The following is a 20314-nucleotide window of genomic DNA, read 5'->3' as shown; positions in this document are numbered from 1 at the left end:
ACTATTTTGAAACATGCCAAATAACTTGTTTCTTGGCCTAGCATTATAAAAAAGTTTATGAAGGGGTTATATTGTTACAGGAATTAATTTATGCGCATGAATGGTAAAAATGGAGGGACTTTATAAGATAAATATAGTATCGAGTGATTTGAGCACAGAAGAAACTATTCTACAAATAGCAGACACGCTTGACAACCTTAACGGGGTAGTTGATGATGTGTTTTATCGACTAATGTGCAGAATCAATCAGAACATGGACAAAACTGCTAAATTAAAAGATAGGATGGAAATTGCCAAAACTAAAGTTGACAAGTTAACTGGTTTGCAAAAGGCGATAAAAGTATTTTCGAGTGCAAAATACCCAGCTTCCATAACGCAAGAAAATTATGAATCAGTATTTGGTTTCGAAGGGTATAAGTACAAACCTAAAAAAGTGACGCTGAGTGGAAAAGCTCAGGGGCTGCTTTCTGATAAAGGAATACAGGTAGAGTTCTTACAATTTGTCTATTTAGTATTTAATATTCGCCAATTTGCACATCAAGTGATTTATTACAGGAAAAACTTCATTTCTACCACGTGAAAGTCGCGGATACTGCGAACCCGAAACCAAAACAGGACTATAGACTAAACGCTGTGATTGACAACATAGAAACTGTCGGGGAATTGCTTATTTTTAACACTGATGAAAGTCCTTATCTCGGTACATCCAATAAGTTATCGACTTATGTACCAACAGTGAAAACAAACATCGAAAACACAAGTTTATTAGAAGCAGCTCCCTATTCAATAATGAAAAAAGATGTGATGAAACGTGAAGTCGATGAATACATGTACGCGCCTGGAATGGGAATGGTGAGACACTCGTTTTGAAATGTTTGGTTCTATCTACATAATATTATGTTTCTGTATTAAACAAGTACCGGTTTTAAACAGGTGCCGGAACTTGATATGCCGCTTGATCTGCCGCATTTGCCGGGAGTAGCTGGAGATGTCCAATTTTTGATTAACAACGAAGGGTCTATTGCACCATCTGTAGTGACATCACCTGTAACCCCAGCCGTTTCTTTACCTGAGTCTGAGCTGCCGGATCTTCAGGAGTTACCAAATGTTAACTCGGAAATAGTGATTTCTTTGGTTGACGCTCCTGACGCGCCTCCACCGCCGCCGACGAGTGCACAAGCACTACTGCTTCCGCCTCCGCCGCCACCACCGCCTCCACCTCCTCCACCGGCGCCTTTAGAACTTACAACTACACACATGAAACGGTGAGTTTTTCTGTTTTTGATAAATATTTAATTTTATTTTTATCTAGATATTCCCACAAAGTCTCGGCGTGGAATTAGATCTCTCTGCCTGCATGACTCATGCCCCTTTTTTCTACACCTCCTCGTAACACAAAACATCTGCAACACGTGTAACCCTTCTCCCCATGTAGTCTTCTCTATCGTTCGCTCTTGTAGTGAACGAATACATTCACACCAGCGCCGATGAAAACTAACCTCATACTAATATAAAGTTACATTATGGGTATTATCACTTTCACAAATAAAAGAAAATTCGAGATAGTAGCAGTTCCCAAGATCCGTGCGTTCAAACTTCAGCTTTATTACATTGTTATAGATGTGAGTTTATTTTCTCTAAGTATGACTTGACGTCTACAGGAATCCCTAACAGTTGTATTAATTACAAATGAACTATCGTGTAATGTTTTATGTAAAATATTTTTAGAAGTAGATAAGTGTACGTTATTGAAAAATAATTACTGATTTTATAAAAGTTACTACCATTTTTAGATAGTTCACAGTATGTTTCCAATCGCAGCATCTGGTGTCGTAAATATTCTCGGTCCCCACTCCTCATAAAACACATGTCTGCATTATTAAGAATCACGCATTAGCGTTATCGGATTTCTTGTACCTGTTTTTTTTTTGTGTCACGTCTAATCCCATAGTATGTGTGATGAATAGATAAATACTTTTAAAAAGCGAAACACCCCATTCTAGATTATGAAGGTGCACATGAAGCTAGTCTAGTCGCTGTGTTCATTGCTGCAAAAACTGTTACTCGCTTAATGTCATTAATGCAATGGAATTTTGATTAATTAAAAGGGTTTTAATTTATGCAATTAATTCTAAAAATTCTGTTTTGTCGGTAGGCGAGCCATAATCGACAATCTTTCGCAGCTACTAATTAGACAAGACGGCCCAAGCCGGACATAAATTATACCGTTTAGGAATATGAAAAAAACATAACATTTTTAACTTTATTTGTAAAGCTTTACCTGCAATCATATTATATTCGTTTCGCATGAGTTTTCAGCGAATTGAACTTATTTTCTTTTCTCGAATTTGTGTGTGATAGTAAGTTTTTTTATAATTAAATTATTAAAATGATAAATGACTAACTGCAACCTTATGAAAATATGTGAAAATATTGTAGTATACAACTATGTAAACTTTCAATTACGAAAAAATATGTTTTAATTAGAATTCTTGGAATTTCATACACAAATCAATAATATTATGTTTTGAACTCAAACTGTATAATCAGTTTACAATATACGAATGATAAAATTTTCTTAATTTATACAATAGCGTTATCGGCTCAGTTTCAAAAGAAACGTGTTTTATATAGATATAATTTCTCGGAAAAATGTAAATAAAGTCATTTTCCACGCGACTCCAAAGCCAAGATTGAAGTTATGGGTCACTTGACCCCCGTCAACTCTCTCGGTGGAATATTAACTAGCTTTAACTTGAGATTAACATGCTTTTATAGTATTCTGAAGAGTTGTATAATAAAGTAATTTGACAGTTAAGGAGTTTTATACACGTCTACTTTGTTTTTCTTAACTATTATGCTAGAATTGAATACTGTTGCTTTACAAAATACCCTCGTCATTATATTCTGCTGTTATAGTGTAAATAAACAGTTTCGAATATAAGTGATTATAATACTCGTGTGAAAACCGTAAAAGGTGTCAATTCCATATTATTTGCGTGTTTATTTATGACTTCACTAATAAATGCATTGCATATCAATTTCTAAAAAAGAAGAAGAATGGCCGTCGATCCAGTCTGAGCACCGACTCTTATTAACACATTGTAGGCAAAAAGAAAAATTCGAAATGACGCATTAATAGTTGGAGCTTTATCTGAAACTAGTTTTAAGATGTTGATGCCATAGATAAAGGGATGGATAAAAAATACAAGTAGTGTGTGCAGTGTGCACTCATAGATACCATCAATGAATGCGCATGCTTAATCAACCAGTTATTAACAATTCTATAGCGTTTTTTCACCATGTTATTCCATCCAATATAATCCATATTCAGTTTCACTTCGCGGGCCGTTTGTTTCTCTACAGAGCATGTATGTAATTCACTACATATTTCTCTCATTATTAACTTTGCTTTATTAGTTTTAAAATATCAATCAACATACCATACCATTGTTTTAAATTAAGGATTAAGAAATTGCATTATTACGTATAAGGTGTAGCCAGAGATTGCTAGAAGGTCAAGACATTTGGGCGATGGTATATATATAATGAAGGAACTTCAAAGTAATGAAGCTATTAAAACCAAGGTAAACACTGAAGTAAATTTGGAGTACAATAAACATCAAATTACTAGGCATTGTAGCATTCGAGAATATGGGACTATTTACAAACCACGCCGGTTTCTCCGTAACGTGTTCTTAAGTAGAAACAGCCGTTTTGAAAACAAAGCGCGTGCGTACGTTCCACAGAACATCGTATTATACAAATAATATTAATGTTTGCCGTCGATGGTCCAACTTAAGAATCCACCCTCATCAATCTCAATGGCTCTTTAAGCATAAAGACTTGTTTCTGGGAAATTGCAAAGAGTAAGTTCTAAGAAATGACACTCCGCGCTCACACATACGAGAGGCAACTTTACTATCCTCTGTCTTCTGTCCAGCCCCTGTCGGTGTAAATTTGTTTTGTTTGTGTTTTCTTTGCGACAACATTCGAATTCGCAAAATGTTGCAATGAATATATCATTTACGAGCTAGTTGGGTGTAGCTTGGTTTCATACACACACATAACTATTTTTTTAGATCTCACACATATTTTTTTATAACGCCTTACTTCTTCACCTCATGCTGGACCTTCCAATGTGTAAAGCTTCTCTTGACATGTTATAATATTTATTTTATATTCTAAATTCTGGTGAACTTGGGTACAAATCAACTCTTTTTATTGAATAACTGTCGGGGAGCTTGTATATAGCTCGTACAATAGCGGATTCATCAATTTACTCTTGACATGCAAAAGAGCCAAGTGTAATCATTATTTAGCTGTTATATTGGCCAGTGACGGCTATACAAGGGCGACATCTGAACATGTTTCAATGATCTCGTTGGTCACTGGCACTGGAATAGCGTATGATTTTCCATTCTTCACGAGTTCTTGTTAGTTAATGTATTGCGATACTTTAAAAATATATATACATCACATAACTTATATCCAAATTTTGAATGGGTACATCTCTATTTTATGTAACGACAAATCTTCATATTTTTTTATTTATATGTATGGTAATTTTTCGTAGCAGAAGCGTTTGCTTTATGTTTACACATAAAAAAAATACATTATATAAATAAATTTAAATAGCTTGAAGTAAATTTGAAATGAATATAAAATATTGAGGTGATGTTGACGTGTTACACTATTTTTAAAAATCAAATTCTCAATGCTACGCATTTAAAAGAGATCCAGTGATTGAGAATCATCAACCTAAAAGTAAACTTCACTTTGCGTAATACGAGGGTCTTGTGGAAAAGATAATGGGATTTTTTGTACTTAAAATATTTAATTATAACGCGATCGCTTGTCAGATAACTTTTATTATGCAACTCACAATTTGATACAAAATATGTGAGTGGATGAAATACACCCCAGGCGTAAGTCCTAGTCGTCTTTGACAGGATGATTTTCACATAAAGTACTTGAAGTTTTAAGACTACGCAATAAATGAATGGAACTCTCAAGTGTGCTGCGAGGAGGTCATGTTATTAGAATCGCATTCAAGATTAAGACGAATAGCACTCGCGTTCGTGGATGAACAAATACATATTGATGACTGGCATGCAGCAAGCATGATAAGTAGATACGCATTAGTAAATAATAATTATGATTGATGAATGATGTCTTATCCATCGCATGGAGTATAACAATAATAAATAGGTTAGGAGAACAATTATATTACTAGGTATGTATTATGTATGCATTATTTCGAATTCAGACGACCGACGCGGCCTAATAGCAAAGTTGTTATGGTATCAGTTCTTCGAAATCGTAATTGAAATATTGCCAAGATGAAGTCGGTTGGTTCAATGCCATAGGGTCACAGAGAGCGGCGATAAACGTTCAAGTTTTACTGATATCCGCGTCGTAGATACAGAAGTAGATGTACATAATGTAAATTGTTTTTCTGTATATGGACATGTTGACTGACAGACAAATATAATGACAAAATAAATTAATGCACAATAATCAAATAAATCATTGGCCCCATACAAATTATATTTGCAAACGTCCTTGTTGCAAATTAGCATTGTTCCGAATGTTAATATGCTAATAACTGCTTCTATTGGGTGTCTTGTGCGTAGCCATACGCCATGCTGATATTGTATTTGAATATAATATTCGCTTTATGTTTTCCTTGATTGATTTCGATTCGTGTTAAAGGCGACAGCGTATTTATAGAATTCTTTTGAACAAGAGAAGCGGCAACATGGACTTTCTATGATCGACGCGTCGTTTCACGTAGAAAGCCTATTACCGATGAACTGGCCAGTGTTTATGTCAGTTACGATAACCTATTAAGGCGTTTGACGTCAGAGCTACGCGAATGCTATGTTGTTCTTTCCAGAGTTGGCTTTAATTCTCATGAATAAACTACTTAGTAGAATAAGAAAGGCTTTAATGTTCGCATCGAGCGATTCCTTATACCCACTTGTGCTTTTTTTTACCCACGCAGTGCTCTGCAGACGAAGATCCTAGGACAGTAGATCCTATCATCAACAAATGACAAATCTTTGAGCATGCGATGACTGAAATTACTAGTGTGTTAATGACGCATTGTTCTCTGTTTTATTTAGCCGACCAAGTAAAACGGGTTCAGTACTTTTATTTATTTTAATGCTATTTTTCTTTTACCTTAGGCGTAAACTTTGTTCATTATAAATTATAATGCAATTTTAATCTCGCCTGTTATTCACTGCCTCAGTAACTTAGTTATAATACAGTTTTACTGCAGTGCTGAGACCCCGGGTTCGAACCCTATTCAAAATGATATTGGGTTTTTCTACTCAGTATCAGCCAGAAGTCTGTAATTTCTGCCCGATATTGCGATAGGCTCGACCCCTATCACATCATGGGACGGAATACGTACGGCGAAAAGTGGGTTGTGCCTCTGCCTATCTCTTCGGGGATATAAGGCGTATGTGTGTGCATTTGCAATTATAATCTTGGTGGTATTCTTTCACTATTAAAGTATTGTTATTAATTTATGATGTGTACGGGGCTGTAAAAAGGCAGATAAAAGGCTTTGTCGCTACCGTCTAAGTAATTATAGAGGAATGTGTCGGATTTAAGATTCTCTTTTGTATTAACATTATCATGACCCTACCCGAGTATCTTAGCTGATTCTTGTGGGTGTGATGCAAGACATGTCTTTACAGATGTCGCTAGACAGATTTGAGTTAGTGTTTGCAAACAGGCCCTTTGCGACCGCTTGCCTGATGTCAATACACCGGGGATTCCCTTTAGTGTATGTATTACAATAACTACGTCTACCATACAGACTGCTAACAAAATATTTATCTGGAAATTGACTACATATCTAAAGTATGTATCGTACGTAAGCCTTCCATTAAACGGAATTATGTGGATTTTCCGTTTTGTGTTAAGGATAAAATTATTTTGAATAGAATTGAATGAACTGTTCGCTCGTCGTATAATAATCGCTACTCCTGTCCGTAAACAATAGCAACGCCAACCACGATTTTGAATTACAGAGTACCTGTATGTCACTACAATGCATTTATCGTCCTGAGGCCTCAAATCTTAGGTTAATAACTACAATATTGTAGTAATTTGTGGGCTTTAATGTCGTTCAAACAGTAGATAAAAAGTGCTTTCACAAATGAACATTACAATTAAAGTATATAAAGAAGTTATAATAAGATTGTAAAATATTGATTACGGTTTCCCCCGTTTGTCACGAGTGACGTCAAACGTGGTTAGCCAGTTCTTACAATACATGAATGAATTGCAAAAAATACCTACGCCGTCCGACACTATGGCATCATGACGTTTTATAATTTATACTCTCATAATACTTTTTGCATAGTACTGTGCTCTGGTGAAAGTTTTTACGCAATTCGCGTGTAATACTAAGCTTTATACCTATATTGCGATGTTTTATTTATTATGGGAGGATTTTGGCTCAAGGATTTTTACTGTTTTCCATGCATGCTTATGGGCTAAAATAAATTTCACATCCTGGAACTAACTTGGGATAATTTAAGCATGTATCTATCTCGTTGTTACCAGTCTTACAAATTGCCGTTGCCCGTACGATCTATACCACGGCAGGCATCACTGGGCCGCCTCCGTAACCTAAGCCATTACGTCAAGGTCCTTTAAAGCCTAATTTACACGAGAGTAATATCTCGAGCGACAGGCGAGGTTTTTCCAAATAAAATCCGTTTGGCATTACACGTCATACGATTTCGCACTATTATACATCCTTAAGGCAAATTTTTGCATAAGGTAATAGATGAAATTGGCACTGCATCACGCGAGTTTAGAAACTAGTTTTTTCAGTTTTAATTAAATCCCTCGCGGCTTTTATCACATTCTACCGAGGTTACATGTGATAGGCCAAGGGTGGCGAACCATCAACGGTTATCGTGCCATTAATTAAAAAAAAATATGACCTGTAACATGCCATCCAGGACCGGTTTAATCTATCGGAGTGCCTCTTTTTAGCCTTTGCCATGATCCAAGTATGTTATTGTTTTTTTTGTTGAGGCTCGGTAAAGTTGCTTCACTGCACCTGATATTAAGCGAAGTGAAGCGCAAAGAAAGATGCTTATGTTTGGCATATTACATGGGGAACTAGTGGCAAGCGTGCACTGGTCATAGGCGATATAAAAAACCCGACTCCAAACACCACTACAATTTACAAAATAATCTATCTATATCTATTCTATACTTATAATAAATCTGTAGAGAGGTCAATTCTGTATATGAAATATATTTCCAAAATAACTATCAGGGGGTGATTAGGGATCGATACTGATGCCAAAAATGCAATTAGTAAAATTTTTGTCTGTCTGTCTGTCTGTATAACCATTATAGAAACAAAAACTACTCGACGGATTTTAACGAAACTTGGTACAATTATTTTTCATACTCCTGAGCTGGTTATAGTATACTTTTCATCACGCTACAATTAATAGGAGCAGAGCAGTGAAGGGAAATGTTGGGAAAACGGGAGAAGTTACTCCATTTTTAAGCTTCCGTCGCGTGTGCAACCTTAATGGTTAAAGCTACACAGAAATCATATATGACGGAAATGTTGTCCTTAAAATTATATAAAAAATATCCCACGACAGCATATGTCTATCTTTTATGGTTGACTCACAATAACACGTGTAACTCCCGATAACTTAGCAGTTCGAAGCTTTCTCATTATATTTGTCTACTCTTACGTTTATAACACTCTCAATCATCCCTAATTAAAAAAGTTAACATTATTAAATATTCCATAAAAAAGAATCATAGAAATCGGTATAGAAACACCAAAGTTATACATGAAATACGCTAATAATAAGCCATCACGCGTGAATACTGAATCATGCTATAAGGATTATTTTTGTATATATATATAAGGTCGCGAACGCACAGGCGGGCGGCGTGCTTGGCACCTAGAGGCTAGCGAATCACCTAGCGAGTAGCTTCGTAAAACGAACATTCTCGAACGTTCGCGACCGGCTCCATTTTTGAAGTCCAAAATCCACGCGGGCGAAGCTGCGGGCGGAAGCTAGTTAATGTAATATATGTATTCATTTTAAATTAGGCAATGCCTAAAAAGCTATTTAGTGTGCATAAAAACACTTATACACGAATTGGAAAGATTACATAGGTTATGTTATAATAATTTCGCATATAAAGTTTGTAGTGACAATCCAAAAAATAATTAAAAGAAAATAAAAACATAATACAGAAAACTGACTCAAACTCACTATTTTGAGTCTGTTTTATGTATGTTTTTTTTTGTTTTTATAAAACACATCTTATTGAAACTAACACTAAATGAAACGTCAAAATCCCATTTGTTTTTGAAAACTTCTCTTCGACATCCTCAGTCCAAGATTCCCCTATACCAAATGAAATTAAATAGGATCCATCCCAAGCTATACGAAGTAGAAAGCAAAAAGAATCGTTTAAACGAACCACGGGCTAAAAAATATTCCCTGAACAAAGATAAAAAATACGACGTATGAAATTTCCTCCTTTGGAAACGGTTGATGGTAAAGAAAACATGCTGAATGCTGATTGCTTCACTAGATGTTTATGGACACTGCAGTAGTTAGCTATCAATTTGTATAGTACGAGTAACATCTAACAGGGCTGTGTTAGTATGTAAGGTTGTTGATCTTCAATGTATTTTTAAATACTGTAATAATAGAATTAGATGATTTGTTTAGACGCACATGATTGAACCTTTTATAACGTTGCGTGTATCTTGATAATTATAAACAACATAATAACGCATCTCCTGTTATATATTATCTATTTAAATACCTATTACGTTATGCAGTAATTAGAAGTGTTTAAAATTCTAAATGAATTATATAACCTTACCCAGCACGCTATTTACGAGTAGCATTCATATACACCGCTTTAAACTTGAATTAGTACTTTTAATGTGCGTTGTCCTAACTTTTATAAAACTATAAAAAATACCTGCTGATTTTAATATTTTTTAATAATTATTATTATCTAATTCGTTTTAATATTACACCAACTTGAACTGCCCCTCTCTGTTCTAGCAAGTAACATTATAAGTTTAGTTAGGCACACATATAGTAAATATGATAATTTCCGTCTTTGATTTTTCACTACCCACATTCACCATCTTGCCAGTTCTTAGGTCCTTTCCTCATTATTTAGTATATACTCCGTTTGAATGACACAATACAACCTTTACATACTGACGTACGTTTTGTTGGCGAAAGAACTTTCTTTTGAGACTTGTTCAAACAACTACATATTAGTTAGCTTAAATGATCAAATATTGGCAATATAAAATATTTAATTTTAATACTTAAGGTTATAGCCTATAACCTTAACATGAAATAAAACTTCGTTGCTTGTAAAATGAATATTTTATTAAAAGCGTGGAACATTTCGTAAAAACGGTAGGTTTCGCGTTGTCAAGACGATCGCACCGTTAAGACTGCGGTTTCCGTGCCGCATCCGCATATCCATTCACTATTGTTATTATTCTACGTAAAATAATATTTCCATGAAAGTTATGGGTTTTCAATAACTGTAAATTTATTTAAATAACTTAATACGTATTGATTACCTTGAGTTTAGATATTAGTCAAAATAATAGGTACAATCCGGCGCAGTTCCAAATGAGTGTTCTTAATCATTGACAGGAAGATGATATGGAAGATGCTAATAATATTGTTATACATTTCATGATTTTTTTACATAGTTTTATCACATATTTGGATTACCCTGATTTTTAGTCTCTTTTTGTTTTTTACCAGCTCGTATTACTCAACATTGGCAAAATTACTGATAAATAAATTCTGGCAGCCATAATATAAAATAAGAAGAACAATACATTCCGTACATATGTTCTTAATCTGCATACTTATACATTCATTATAATGTCTGGGATTAAATAAAACCTATATTTTAAGTTCGACTTCGAGTATTCAATTCCATACAGTAGTTTTCGCGTAATGCGTGAGAGAAAAAATCTAAAAACTGTTGTTTTGGCTTCTGTTTACTTTCTGTATTGCACACTTCTAATGTGACGTTAAAAATCTTGTTTATTACTCAGAAGAAGATAATTTCAACTATTTATTGCAATCCAAAATTTATTTTATCATATTACACGCACGAATGTTGTCATATAAAAAAACCAATAACACCGCTTTGAGATTTTCATATCGGCTAAAATGGGTACCTACATATCATTACATGTATACGTTTATATGCTTTCTTACTAAGAAACAGTAATTCTGTTAGCGACTCCTTTCAGCCATCACTCGGTGCGTATTCTACGAACACGGAGTTTCAATAGCCAATGTTCTGCGAGCAATAAACAGTAAAAGTTTTATTTTGAGCTTATCTTTGTCAGGTTGGTGACATGATACAATTAATATTAATGTACATCTTTACCCATTATATAGTTTATGCAAACTCGAATACTTTAATTAGTGCACAATGCACATATACTATAAAAGTTTTCTGAAATATATCAAAACCAATATAGATAAATACATAAGGGATTCGTTGATTAGTTTTGTATTAGATTTTGGAGTATCAGTATTGGTCAATCAATGCAAAAATAGTTTATTTAATACATATATGTTTACTGGCGATGTGTAGTAGTCATGAGCGTATAATATAACATTGTGTTATGACACAGGGTATCAAACGTCAGCTCGGTGCAGTGTTATAACTTATAAAATATGATAGTGCTTTGTAATTCATATCTCTAGTCTATGGTGATTTCTATCTATTGAGCTATTATCTGTATTGGTGTAGGAGTTAGAGGGAGCACTGAATTGAATATAAATTAAGATGAATTGACTGTAGACTAGATCTCGTATAATATTTTGCTCAGGCAGAGCGGCGCGGATCGATACAGTAGCAAGGTTATTCAGACTATCTTTAAATACGTAGGTTATATTTGAATAAAGTTAATTAATACTAGTTACCAATCTCATTATAGTGAGTACATTATAGAAAGTACATATAGAAACTTGTAAAGACTCTAAGACAGAGTCTTTACAAGTTTCTATATGTAATTTCTCAAAAATAGGAACCTACGATAGCAGATAGAGCCCGTTTCAACCTCAACTGCGGGCGGACTTTTGAAAGTCTTGAGTCAATTAATTAGCTTAGCTTTGCGCCGTCGCGGACGTCCCGGGTAGACCATGATTTTTAGGGTGTGTTTTTTTGTGTCACTCCTACCGCCTGAGGAAACTCATTAGATTAAGCGTAGTAGTAATTTCATTTTCCATCAAAATGAAATTTTAGAAAATAACCCGGCATCAAATTTTTGCAAATATACATTTCTTGCGTGATGGCAAGAGCCGTCTCCTGTCGATGTTGTCTGACAATGGATTTTGGAGCCCGTGGCACCCCCTAGCAGTGGCGAAGGGTGAAATTTTTCAAAAGGTAACCTGGTGTAAAAAAAAATTGGCGTCAGTTAAGATTTTGGGGGCAATTTATTAGAAAACAAAAACGGAAACAACGAATTAGTCTTGAATCGAAATCGACAAACATTGACATGCCTACAAAATTACCTATTATGCGTAAATAATTGAAACATCCATAAAATCGAACAATAAACGTAGATAATTCTCCTTTCATTAATCACAAATATAAGTACTTACGTATTAATTTGTTATAACAGTAAACAAAAGTATTCAAATTATAACCACACTACTTACCTATGATTATCTGTTTATTTTCAAAATAAACTGTAAGTAAATGTAATTTCTCCTTATAGAAATAGGTATCACGATCGCCAAACAGACCAACAGTTTAAATGCACCTACATGATAAACTTATATAAGTATCAATTTAAATAATCAAGGAAGGTTATTCGTTAATTTTTGCTTGTATCGTGGTGATTTATATTTTAAATTCAGTAAAATATAATATTTATTTTCTTCTAACAAACATTTTGTGTCTGAAATCAAAAACTTTCAGATCTAAGTACTTCAAATATTTAACCATCTAAATATTAATATGTGAAATCACATACTAATAATATACTTACGTAAAGGTAGACATTAACTGATCACAAAGTAGTTAGTTATTTCCATTATAATACACTTTTATTTGTAGTTTCTAAATAAACAAAGCGCTGGTAACTAAATATCACAGAACTATCAAAAAAAAATGAATATGACAATTTACAAACACCGCAACTTAGTAGCATAATAAATTATGACGTTTGAAGGACGTAAAAAGCGACAACTATACAAAGTCGGTTAACGTGAAGCCGAACTAGCTCGGGTTACCTTTGCCCACATCTTCCGCGCGATTTCGACAAACACTGGCATAGAAAGTCATAGAAAGTGCTGCCATCTATATTAAAAAACATACTACGACATTAAGCCGCTTGACAGCGGGTTACCTTGCGTCTGTGGCGTCACAATTTCACTTTGGTAACGGAATATCTGGGGAACTAAATACAAGGTGCGCCATCTAATGTTATTTAAAATAAGTAATCGATATCGATTAAATTTAATAAACAACGGGCTAATGGCCGCTAGATGTCATTATTAAGTTATCATTAATTAATAATTTAAGCTATTATAATAATTGTCCATTGCCTGATATATTTTAAATTTAAATTTACCTATTAAATAATTTGTTTAGTATCACCGAAAACCCAAAAGGGAAGCCGGTGGGAATCGGCTTGTATGGACGCTTCGCCACTGCCCCTTATAACCTAGTACCCGCCGAATTGGCCCGTTTAAAGCTACACCTATTCTGGTTTAGGATTGGAAACCATGTCACATCGATACAGGAGGGTAAACCGCAAGAAGTACCTACGTTACAAGCTCCGACTCAATTCGAATAAATAGATTTCTTATGTTACGACAATGGAAACATTTATTGAAACATGTGGGTGTTTTTGAAGCATTATCGTCGAAAAATATGCTTTAAATATGCTAAAGCATCATAAATATTTTAATGATTTCTCAGAATTCGGGTGCAAGTTTAATATTATGATTTGAAATACAAGGAAAATCGGTCGATCTGAGAATGTTTATGTTCGATATGTCTTTATTTGTAAAATGATCATAATATTATGTAGATGCCTTGAAGGTTATTTTGTAAGACCTTACTCCTTAGTGATACAGCGAATAGTGTTATATAGTACATATCTAGTGAGTACTTTTTTATAATAGGTAATAATTTTTATTTGCTATTTAGGTATTTAACGAAACTATAAACTATAAAAGTATACCCTTTATTTATATCATGAATATTTTTAATAAGTGCCTGAGGAGGAACATGGTCTTTATCCCGCTCCAGTTTCACTCTCAATCCAAAGGAGCGCAACAGAATTTTTCAAGCACGATGCAGAAACGATTATGTTTAGTTTTTACGACGCTTGCCTCTAGGGATTGCAATCCGGTACAAACTTAAATCCGGCCGGATTCAGCCGGAATCACGAGAATTCCGCCGGATCCGGATTGGTATTTTGGGTGTTCAACATAGCGCATATTTCTAACTTCATGGCATAATAAAAGGAATAATATACAGGGAAAAAATAGAAACGATTTTGTGCGAAAATCAACTCTTATTTATTTATAATTATTATCAGTCAGTTATTATATAATAATCAGTCTCAAAGATTACAAACAACAATGAATTATTTATGGTTTAAATTAAGTTAAACCCGTTCATAAAAACTAAATTAAATCAAAATCATATTCTTCAATAATCCAAATTAAAATTTTCAAATCAACAGCTTATGGATACTATACCCATGCATTCATTACATCACAGATCACTTTTTTTGTTAGAAAAACGCTCTTTGAAAACAAATTGTATTAATAGTATCATCCTTTAGCCTACTTCTCAAGGAACTGCAAATATAACCAGCGGCCGAAAAAGCCCTTTCAGCTTCAACACTGGTTGGTTTCACTAAAGTCAAAAAGTCATATATTAGAGACAAGTATTTCCCTCTATCTCCTTCAGTTTCATAAGCGCTCATTTCTTTCTCAAGTTTTTTAGTACTTTCGCACGGTTTTGATAATAGAAATTACGTTTTTCTTAATATATCGGAACCGGCCACCAGATCCGGTGATATTGTTGGATCCGGTAGACAACGAAAACGTACCGGATCCGCCGGATTACCGGATCCGCCGGACCGGATTGCAATCCCTACTTGCCTCTCCTTATTTTCCTAAAATTTTCTTTGGGGTGTCAAATACCGGGCAAATTTACCCCCATTAGGTCATTCAAGCTATCCAATGCATTAGCTGACCTGGGAATACAAATTAGGACCTTCCACTCTATATGTTGCAACTAGTCAATAGTGACCGACGGGGTGATAGCGCATCATTGACATTAATAATTTTTTATTTTACTCTTAAACCCACAGTGAAACTTAATAAGAATTATTCAACTAGTTTGTTCTCATATATTTTAATTTTTTATTATTTAAAATTTTTAGTACATATAAGGTATAGACAGACTTAAATATTGCACGCACATCTATAAACTCGCTCATCAAAACGGAATGATTACTCTCTCGATTATTACTCCTGGGTCTAAATTTGAATCACATAAATATTAAAACATTTAATTCTAAAATAAATTATGTTGGCCATTTTAATGGATATTAATAGCCATTTAATTGGCAGAATAAATATAATTAACCTATCTGCACAATACAATATTAAACAATAGTTTTTGCTGACTTTGCATATAAAACGATAAAAATTCGTTGTGCTTAACAATAAATAGTAAGTTGAGTTTTTTTATAAAGATGGTAAAAAATTCTGATAAACAAGCCTGGAGAATTTTGTAACCAGAAGCGCGATATAAGAAATTCGGTGATCACATCAGTCGACCACACACGCCAAAACATCACATGCAGTTAAGTCGAAACAGAGATTTCTAGATAGTAAAACGGAGCTGACGTTAAAAAGCCTGTTGTATGTCGTCATTTTGATAGCAACCGATTCGAGATAAACTTATACACTTGCATGTCGGGCTCTCCGTCGTCCAAATCTATACGAGAATTTTTAACCTGAATTCATATCTTTACCAACCTATATTGTGCTCATAATCCATAGTATGTATTCATAGAAACTATGAATTCTCGAACGGACCTTTCATTAACCGGCCTCCGTCGGTCGTTGCTTTTATAAAAATATAAGTTTGAACCAAATACCGTACACTCGCCTACTCAAAATAATATTTATTGTTTGTGTGGGTAAGTGATGTGAAATATTCGTTTGTTATAGCGAAGAGAACCCATCGGTGTCGGCGCCTCCGCCAGTAACAGGCGACGCACACGCTGATCTCATGGCAGCGATCAGGAGAGCCGGTGGGGCAGGCCGGGCCAAGCTCCGGTCGGCTGTGGACACTGATGCGGCAAAGGTACGTCTACACCTTACATCATACCATTTAGAAATTAAGAATTATATTCACTCTTTTGCGCATGAAAGTGACAGCTATATAAACTTATATCCATACATGTTATAGAAAGCGGCCCTCTTCTCATCTTGGGCATAAATTCCAATTTCGGGCAATTACTTAACTAGTGTTCAATTTATAATTTTACATACACAAGTTACAGTTACACAACTCGGAACCCAAACCATCCTTTACAGCTCATGTATCCTGCCATTAAACCAATAAAGAGATTAAGAAATACCAACGGGAAAATGTACAATTGTCATCACAGTAATATTAATTTCCATTTTTCGTTTAATCACCCTACCGAGTAATTCGCGAGAGGAAACCACAGAATTATAAAATGTGTAGATTGTACAAATATGTTTCCATTTTATTTAGCGAAAGTAACGTTGTTAATCATTATAATTATTTTACTCGATGGTATTGTGAGCGGCCGAATGATGATAGATTTATTCTAGGAAATTATACACGCCTCGTGTGTGGGATGTGGATAAGTTTCGTATGTTTATGAATTTTTAATTATTTAACATACGCTAAGTGCATGAAGCGTGTATCGTGTTTTACAAAAAAGGAACCTCGAAACCGGTTGACACAATAAAAACAAACACAATCTTTATTCTCGTATAAATCTCCCTATTCACGGAAAGAGTTAATGTCAGCCTGCTGACGATCAATTAACATTTAATGGCTCTACACGCCGCTATGTAGAACTCGCGAATAAGCGCCGACTCGTTTTCGATATGAAGCGTGAATTTTCGCTATTGGCATTCTTGGAAGTTTTATTTAATGAAGATTATATACACACTCGCCAACTTGTTTTTCTGTATTGTAAATTATAAACAACCTTTATGCGGAGATAATTAATTTCCATGATTTGTTTTCTACAAATACAGCATCGGTATTGTTTTGTCAATAAATTATATTTTTAACAAGAATCAGCTGAATTGTTTTCATTTTGCTTACTATCAACACTTTTTTTATTTCTTCCAATAAAAGCATATATTTATTTATTAATACATATATTATAAAAGCATAACAGTTAATACTAATGCGATGTTATACATACTTAATCTTAACAATTGGTTAATCTTAACATATTATGGTGCCTTTCAAATCAACTGTGAACTATATTAGATATTGTTGTGGAAACTTAGATTTTTTATTATTTTGTTAGTCTTTGTTTACGGAGCTTTGCTGTATTTTGTGACTATATCGCTCCATACGAACTCATTCATGTTGCCATGTCTTAATACTTTCGAACAACTAAAAGACATATAAAACAGCAAATAGATAATTAAAACTAAACACTTACAAAGCGTCTATAGAATGTTTGTTTTAATAGTGGCAGTCACATTACATTACACAACACAAATATTAAAGATTTCAGGAACGATGATCTAAACAGATATAGAGAGGAATAAAACAAATATAATTTCAACAATATAACTTATGAAAAATTACAAAACATTTGTTGTACTTAAATCATAATGCGGTCATTGGTTTCCTCACTGATAGCAGTCAGTCATTAATGATGAATAAGGTGTTGACCTTTTATCATTTGTTTTTTTGCTTCCAATTCGGGTATGCACAGTCGGTTTTTTATATAATCTGATACAGTTATATAATACAGTTATTATAATCCGTAATGACAGGGTACAGCAAGTAAGAGAGTTTGTCTATCTGGGTTGTGTTTTCACAAGTGATTGTCGGTATGATAGTGATATCGATAGACGAGTGAGTGCAGGGAATCGGGTGACTGGGGTGTTGCACGACTGGCTGTCTATAGAGGAGTGTTATTGCCCGCTCTGATGTATGGTAGTGGAAGTTGGGTATGGCAGAAAAAGCATGAAAGTAACATTAAAGCAGTGGAAATAAGAGCGTTAAGTAGCACGAGTGGGGTGAAGGATAGAGTGCGGAATACTACGGTGATGGATGTGTGTGGAGTGACAGAGTATGTAGTTACTAAAATTGAGAAGGGTATGCTAAGGTGGTTTGGGCATTTGGAGCGGATGGATGATAGGAGACTGACAAAGAGGGTTTATAAGGCGAATGTGGATGAAAGAGCTAGTAGGGGTCAACCGTACCGAACCTTCGAATGTCAGATATCTGACATTCTTAGTAGAGGCCAGGTCAAAAATACCCGGAACTGGCGGGAATGCATGAAAAGATTGATGAACGTGGAGGAAGTGCGAGAAGAATGCCATAATCGTGCAAAGTGGTAATCCTTTGTCTCTGCTTACCCCTATGGGATATAGGCGTGATACTATATGTGTATGATAATTACTGTAGCAGTACGAAGAAATATTCTTACGCTGCTAGTGGAAACTGGAAAACCACTTTTTTTGTCTAAAATCTCATGTTCAATGTCTTATGTTTTTGTTCAACAAGGTCGAACTGAGGTGAGTTTCCTAATTTGCCGCTGGTTACAATTCTTCGAAAAGTCAGGTAGTGTAACTAGTAGGTACTAGTTAATCGCACGCGAATTGTAATTTCATATTGTAGTTAAAGTAATGTTTACGATATGGTTCTGTCTTGTACCTACACAGGAAACTAATTAGTTATAAAAGCTAATAAAAAATGTTTCTTCTTTATAAGGACAAGTAGACATGAATAATTTCATCATAAATGTAATTAATTTATATTCCAAAACAAAATAAATGTTGTTCTAAAACTCTTTCAGTAGTTCGCAAAAGGCGTCTGAGTAATTATGTACGTATCGGGACGATTCATAGAAACGATAATTATATGCTCTAGTGTGGTTTCTACGAAATGCCGCTATAATATGGTTGATAACATAATGATAAAGATATCAGCAGGTCCCATTGTGTGAACGCGTCTTCACGTCAGACGGTGTTTAGTTGTTACTAGTTGCCAATGCATTATTTATTGTGTTTTCCACGTAATATAGGATCAGGCCTGTTTTCCCGATGAAATAGTGATGTGATAAAATCCAATTTTCAAATTGAAACTCATGTTTCATTATCTAATTTCGGAATCCAGTACTACAGGAACTTCGAAGTTTTCGTAGATTATATATGTTCCTATAAGAATTAACTATTAGTTTTGAAGCGGATATACAGAGACAGATAGGTAAAAGATACGTTACAAAATCTCTATAAACTGTTTTGTTCGGAACCGTCAACGATTTTGGTTAATCCACAAGTATTTTTTTTTTTTCGAGGAAAAAGAGAAGGATATTGTTTATACTGTCCAAAATATTTTTATTGCTGTTTCCTTGTATATTGAATTTCAGTACTTTTGGTATATACGTGATATTACTTCATGGTTCCTTATTTTAATTTTAACTCCATAATAACGGATTGTGCGAATTTAAAAAAATAAATATGTACATTCTTTCCAAAATTCAGTACGACAGTTTCTCTCCTATTTAACTGTTTATAATCGTCTTAATGAAATTAAACACCGCATGGTAATTTTTAGATATGAATATAAGTAAGTATATAAATACCAAATTAAAGTTAATCAAGTGCCGTAATTCCGTGTTTCTTTTTCCCTTTACACATTGCTTTATTACTCATTCAGCCTATGACTCATATTTATTTCTAGGGGATAAAAATATCTTCGTACTATTCAAGTATGAAGTTATCAGATGCTGTATACGTAATGTCATTGATTTTGTTATACTGCATACTAAAGAACAATGGCGCTTGAACACAAACGCTTGGCGACACATTTACACAATGCCGTACTCGTGAACGAAATCTTGTACACTACCTTGGCGGCTACTAAATTTCCTTATTTATTTTCATAAGTTTCAAGTAAATTTTATTTTACATTTATTGTACCTATATATTAAACAGCTAATGTAAACGGTTGTTTTTCTTACGTAGCATAG

The 20314-nt window shown here is 34.3% G+C and overlaps 1 protein-coding gene across 3 annotated transcripts in view; it reads left to right on the top strand.

Annotated features, from left to right (window-relative positions):
- LOC115446468 (WASH complex subunit 1) overlaps positions 1-20314 on the top strand; it is a 39151-nt gene that overhangs the window by 4462 nt on the left and 14375 nt on the right. Inside the window, exons 2-5 of one of the 3 annotated variants that reach the window (XM_030173137.2) lie at positions 81-484; positions 556-852; positions 934-1265; positions 16284-16419. In XM_030173137.2, the coding sequence (XP_030028997.1) occupies positions 101-484; positions 556-852; positions 934-1265; positions 16284-16419 (1149 nt within the window). In that variant the 5' untranslated portion in view covers positions 81-100. Of the gene's footprint in view, positions 1-63; positions 485-555; positions 853-933; positions 1266-16283; positions 16420-20314 lie in introns of those variants that run through there. The other 2 variants (XR_005112231.1, XR_005112232.1) reach the window with 2 other exon arrangements.

This window comes from Manduca sexta, chromosome 12, assembly GCF_014839805.1.
Source record: "Manduca sexta isolate Smith_Timp_Sample1 chromosome 12, JHU_Msex_v1.0, whole genome shotgun sequence".
Lineage (NCBI taxonomy): Eukaryota > Metazoa > Arthropoda > Insecta > Lepidoptera > Sphingidae > Manduca > Manduca sexta.
Note: the sequence above shows the minus strand (reverse complement) of the source record. Positions and strands in the feature narration are given on the sequence as shown.